General features: G+C 36.1%; 1 protein-coding gene across 1 annotated transcript; it reads left to right on the top strand.

The window, feature by feature from the left end:
* The first annotated feature begins 467 nt into the window (after positions 1-467).
* Positions 468-4365, top strand: LOC117155042 (uncharacterized). Its single transcript, XM_033330583.2, has 3 exons — positions 468-485; positions 1354-1468; positions 2330-4365. Exons 1-3 carry the CDS (start codon positions 468-470, stop codon positions 4363-4365), a joined length of 2169 nt encoding a protein of 722 aa, XP_033186474.2.
* The last annotated feature ends 2341 nt before the right edge of the window (positions 4366-6706 follow it).

Below are 6706 nucleotides of genomic sequence, written 5' to 3' on the forward strand. Positions count from 1 at the left end.
CTCATTTCAATTTTTATATTATAGGAAATATGTATCATATACTAGTTGGCATTCGACTGTTCTAACACTATAATTAGGATATTTCCTAGATATAATAAGTACAAAAATATTATTGTTCCTATGTCGGAATATTTAAAATTAATTCGTTACATTTAAACAAATAACAAGGAGAATTAGAAGTGTTTATGTGTTGAAATAATGTCGACTGTATGTAAACAGCAAGTAGCCCCAGAAGTATCCAGTATGGTTGTGGCACTCGTGGAAATCGAACAAATCGATACGAAATCCGTAAATCACGAGATTCAGTGTAAAGATTTCTTACAGTTGTTCTTTTTTTGCGATAGATAACTACCCAAGATCATTCGTGCATTTTTTAAATAATTATGAGTGAATTGGACTCTACGAATTGAATTATTGAAAATCTATCGTGATTATATAATTGCGTAAAAATACTTATTTTTGGCAACATGTCCCAGCGTAGGACGGTAAGCATTTTATATGATTATACAATATATATTTTTGAAATAAACAGTCAGAAATTAAATATCGCAGAGTAACAAATTCTAATTGAATGAGAATATAAAAAAAGGGTCCGTTTGAGATACCTATTTTCAGCGAATTTATCTATTATTCTTTTATTTCCAAATAGAGATACGAATCCATAGCAATTAAAGTTTTGATTCCTACGACTCGATTAAAAGTTTTGGCAAATAATCAAATGTATTAACATATCGTGTTGATATTTAAAAGTCACAATCATCCGAAATCTTTGACCTTGTGTATGGATCGATCGTGATCATTTAAAATTTTGAATCTTCCACCCTGATTTAAACTGTCACGACCCACCAAAACATAAAGTTCAAAGCTTAAAACTGTTACCTCTCATAAATATCGAATCATATTTGAAGGTTCAAACGATTCTTCGGTATTATCTATACGACATGTTAATATAATTCATTAATTTCAAAAAATATTTAAGAAATATATAGAAACCTTTCAGATGATTATTAATTTGGAGGACAATCAAAGGAAATGATTTTAGAAGAAAGATGTCGAAAGCATAAATAACCTTTAGCAAACGTCAGTGGAAAACTCAAGTTCGTCTTCTATCTATAATAACATCAAATAACATCAAGCATATTTTAATGCTGTTGATAGAATACCATAAATTGTATTTCTATTAAGAAAGGAGAAAGAAAATTTTTTAATTGCTTCGAAGAAATATTAATATTTAAATACTTCTTAATAGCTTTTCCGTGATTTGGAATTTATATTCCCTCAAAAGTTTAATTAGACTATCAGATTAGAATGGAATTATGATTTCTATTCATAACAAAGGTATCTGTTTTCCAGGCTCCCAGCAGATTGTCTGAGGGCAGTGGTTTGGGTCGTGTCGTTTTATCACTGCAAGAAACAGCTCGTAGGCTGTGCAACCTAAAATTCCGACAATTCCTAGCATGTAGTATCGGTTAGTTTTCACTCTTGATATTACGTCATGTATTTATCTGTACTTTTAATACGCAGAATGCAATTTCCTTTCCCCCCTCGAATTGATGATTCATAGTGATGTTCCTAAATTATTTCTCACTTGTATTGACTTGCGTACCATCGTTTAAAATTGCATTTCTATTCCATCCTACATTACGATATATTTAACATTTCGATTCAGATATTCATCGCACTGATGCTTTCTTATATCATAAACCAAGTGCGGACTTTTATATATTTATGAGAAATCTGAAAGCAAAAAAATGTACATTATTACACATTAATACACCTATACTTATCGCAAGTCTCTAATAAATTTTACTTCATGTAGTATCTTACTTAATGCACATATAATGCGAATGGATTAACAGATTAATAATAAAATAGCTAAGAAATAAAACTAGTGGAAAGCATCCGTGCTAACATAGCGAAGAGTCCATTTACTTATAGCCTGCGGTATGTATTAATTATAAATATAATAGTGTTAAGCTACACAGAGGTTTCGGTAAAATAAATAATTTACTTTATTCACACATGACAGCTATACATATATATTACACTCTGAAGACCTCGATTACCTTCTTACACGCACGCTTGTTGTCAATAGACTATTCGAGATTCAACTAACAGCTACCAATCGTCTTTTGTCTCACCTGAGACCTGGACGTCCTCTGACGCTTACACACACATTTACATGTTCAGTGTAAATGTATCATCTACCTAACAATTAGTAGTATATATTAAAAATACAAATTTGTGTAAATATTCGCAGTGTAATTATAAAACGACCGCACTACAATTAACATATGCTATATATAGCATTATCTGTTTCTCATTCCAGGAACGATGACCATGTGCTTGGTCGGTACAGTCTACGGATGGACAGAGACTTCATTTCTCCTTTTAACATCTGGCAACGGGAACGCGCTGCTAACGTTAACACCCGACGAATATTCATGGGTCGTTTATTCGACAGTACTTGGTTCAATGATCGGTTCACTTCTGGCTGCCCAGTTGGCCGATCGCATCGGTCGTAAATACTGCCTCATTGCATGCAGCATAGTGTTCATCATAGGCTGGCTCGACATGTACATCGCAACTTCTGTGCGAACGCTATACTTTTCCCGGGGGATTCTCGGTATAGGCGTCGGTATTGCCCGCACGATAAATCCCATGTTCGTGTCAGAAGTCGCCGACGTCAAAGTCAGAGGATGCCTGGGTACTCTAATGGCAGCGAACGTATATCCCGGGTCACTACTAACATACGCTCTAGGACCCTCGCTGACGTACACGTCACACCTGCTGCCTCTTGCAGGAATATCCGCTATATCCACCTTGCTGCTCATATGCTTACGCGAAACTCCGTATTTCTTGGTGGCAAAAGGTCAAAAGGAGCAAGCATGCAAGTCCATAGCATATTACAAAGGCATCGAAGATCCTGACCAAGTGAAAGTCGAACTACGTGCTCTACGCGCAGAAGCCAGATACGGATTACACCAACAATCCGCAAGCGATTTACACTCACAATCCAGAAGTGATTTACCTCCACCGTACAGTAGCATTTTTCCCTCAGCATCATGTAGCAATTTACCCCCACCGTACAGTAGCATTTTGCCCGCAGCATCGAGTAGCGATTTACCCCCACCGTACAGTAGCATTTTACCACCAACATCAAGAAGCGATTTACCCCCATCGTACAGAAGCAATTTGCCCTCACAATCTATACGCGAAACACACTCAGACCCCACACGGGAAGTAGTAGGCACAGAAGCCACGTCCGATTTAAACTTACCATCCAGTAGCGACTCACACTCACAATCCATATCCTCAGCAGACTCAAAATTCAAATGCGAAGTACGCACACTAACCACGGGCGAATTACGTGTAGAATACTCGCGCGTCTCGCCCGGATTACCATTCCAAACCTTGCGCGAATTACACTCACAATCCGCAAGCGCCTTACACCGACCATCCACAAGCGAAATACACCAAGCATCCACAAGCGAAGTACACCGACCATCCACCAGCCAAATACTCCCAGAAACGAGAAGCGAATTACACTCACCATCCAGAAGCGATGTAAGCTCACAATCCAGAGTGGATTCACGAGCACCAACGGACATATCTGAGCCATACATGGATTTAACTAAATATACTTGTTTAGACAAGCTGCGAGCAATACTACAACGACGCCACAGGAGAGCTCTGTTTATCATGCTTTGCTTGATCATGGCACAACATCTTAGCGGTAACTTCACCGCTACGCAGCACCTGCGAGATTTAATTAGCAGAAAAGCGATCTCTATCGATCGATACAACGCGTTGATTTGGATCGAGCTTCTCCGCGTTTTATCCGGCTATTTAACCGCGTTAACAGTGGATTGGTGTGGAAGAAGAAAACTTTTGATTCTGTCTATTGTGGGGACGTGTTATACATCGTTTGTTTTATCAGCTTATCTTTACACATATACACAGGAGTCTGACGATTCCACCATCTTTTTGACTCCCCTTATCCATTTAGTTTTGTATCAAATAATGTTTCACATTGGTTTAGGTGTATTACCCAATGTTTTCCTATGCGACTTATTTCCTACGAAACTAAAAGGCATTGCTGGTGCCATCGTTGTGATTGTCGATGGTATAATTGGTTTTACCACGTCGAAACTGAATCAGGCTATTACCGATACTATAGGAGCGTTTGCGAATTACACGATGTTCTGGACATCATGCTGGATGGCACTTCTGATAACGTTCTTATGGGTACCGGAAACGAGAGGAAAAACATATCACGAGATTGAAGCGCTTCTAGTTGGTGAAAATTTGAATTCTTTGAATGAAGAAGTTAGCAACGATGAAATGGATAGTCGTAGAATATGACAGGAGAAATTGCACTGTACATCCATGGCACGGTGTCTCCATACTCGGAATACTTTATTTCTCATTTTTATTAGTATAACGATAAAGATCTACAATTTTATCACGATATGCAATTTTTGTAGTAACGTAGTTCTATTCTTTTGTACGTGTAATTTTAGAATTGTGTCTAACAAAGTTAGTAGTCATTTACAAACATATGTATTGCATAAATTGACTTGCATTGAACTCAGAGGAATACATGTTCTCGAACTAAACTTTTTATCCATTTCATAACACGAACAATGTAACAATACCAATTAACTCGAGATAATTGAACAAAAGTTAGCAAAAGTAAGAAAAGTAATATATTAAAAAAAGACAAGGTGACATAATACTGATAAGAACAATTTTTTATATCTCAGCTGTTATCTATGTTGTTATTTTTTGTTTGGAATATATAATTTGCAGCATACAATTGTATGCTGAAAAATCAGTATTTATGCTAAAAATAATGTAATATAATTAAAATAACGCATTGCTAATAAGTACTTATATTACATTGTGTTTGTCGCTGATAAGGATATGTGTATACAGATATAAATATATATGTGTAAAACACGGTCTTTTCAGCGTTATATTATAGTTATTACTGAAAAATATTTGAATACGTTTGTTCGAATATCACAGTAATTACTGTATCATAACACAGTGATAAATACCTAGCCTTGTCTGGCAGAAATTCTAACGAGCAGCTGAATGTTATTTTAGGTAAATTACGGCTATAATAATAGTATTCACTTCAGAAATTTATAATATTTCCTACTTTTAATATATGATAATTTACGCGAAAAATGAAATATCGACAATTTTATAAAGTTTTGTGTATCAACAATTATGTATTTATTGTATATCTTTTAAATAAATATCTTCCTTATTAAAAAGCTACAAGAAACATGGAAACATTACTATCTATATATAAAATCACAAACAAGATATTGAATGTTCTATTTTATTTAAGTTGTATTATAGACGAATTCATTACAGACAACCCTAGCGGAAATTAATTAAAGGAGTCCGAATAAAGACGAGTCAACTGTAATAACAAATAGTGCTGAGGTCCTAAACCTACGTCATGCAAAATCGGTAACGTCGAAAACGATATTAACATGGTAAGAAAACCTCCGAGTTCACTGGATAAAGTACTCTGAATAGCAAATTTCATCTTCCACGGTAACATTACCCCTCCTCTTTTCCAAAATATTACTCATTTTGTATAAAAGATTCCGGACAAATTCTTTATTCCCATTCATTTGAAAAATAGTAGCTCTTCGATCGTTATGGAAAACAAATAACAAAAAGAGCTTTAAAAATGACAGAGCGGAAATTTAAACCTGAAAGTAAAGATTTAGTTAAACCAAAAACTAAATGTCATTTATATTATAATTCTCTGTGAGATGCTAATTCGTATATGTATCGATATTTCGCACATTCACTATTACAAATAATTGGTCTAGACGTGATATTATATGAGACTCTGTGTCTCGTGTTCTAAAATACCGATATAGAAAAATATCAGTGTTTTTCATGCTCCCTACGATTCATAACGTTGCGTCGCGACGGTTGTAATTATCTGACAAGGGTACTCGCTACATTTCCATTATATGATCGTTTGAATGTGCTCCGTTTTATATACTTGGAATTAAGTTATGGAACTTTGTAAATGGTTATATAATATTCTGATGGATTGTAAAATTTAAAAATCTAAAAAATTACAATAATAAATTAATTCTCCTGATAATTAATCTAAAACAATAACATCAATTCCTAACTTTTAAATCAATGATTTAAATATATAATTGCATGGCATACTCGCTCGCGCGTATACTGGGTGCATGCAGGTAAACGTGCACTGGACAGCTCTTTCAATTTGTAATTTCACCTCTGCCTTGGTGACTGCTCGATGACTGCTCGACGTTTACATCGGATCATGGGAGTTGTCGCGCCGTTGAAGCTTGCGAATCTGTTGGGGATTCAGTCGTGGATATGCAGTTCTGTCCGATTGGAACTTGGGTACTCGAACACGGATCTGCAATTTCACGTCCTCCGTAATTTTGTTCAGGGGGTGGGGAGGTGGACGTCGCACGTTCAGTTGGGGCCGTGCATTCATAATTCTGTTCAGTGGTCCCGGCCCGGCACGCCCATGGTTAAGCAGAGTCAGAACTCGGCATTCTTGCCAATAGGTTGAAGGTCAAGATCGATGTGTAATGTTAAATAACTCATGGGCGGATCTCGTGCGTAGTTACCTCCTCGTGGTGAGATCTGGTAATTGGCATCGTTTTCCGAAAATTAATCAGTTGACTAA

The sequence above is a fragment of the Bombus vancouverensis genome, chromosome 12 (genome assembly GCF_051014615.1).
Source record: "Bombus vancouverensis nearcticus chromosome 12, iyBomVanc1_principal, whole genome shotgun sequence".
NCBI classification, from domain to species: Eukaryota; Metazoa; Arthropoda; class Insecta; order Hymenoptera; family Apidae; genus Bombus; species Bombus vancouverensis.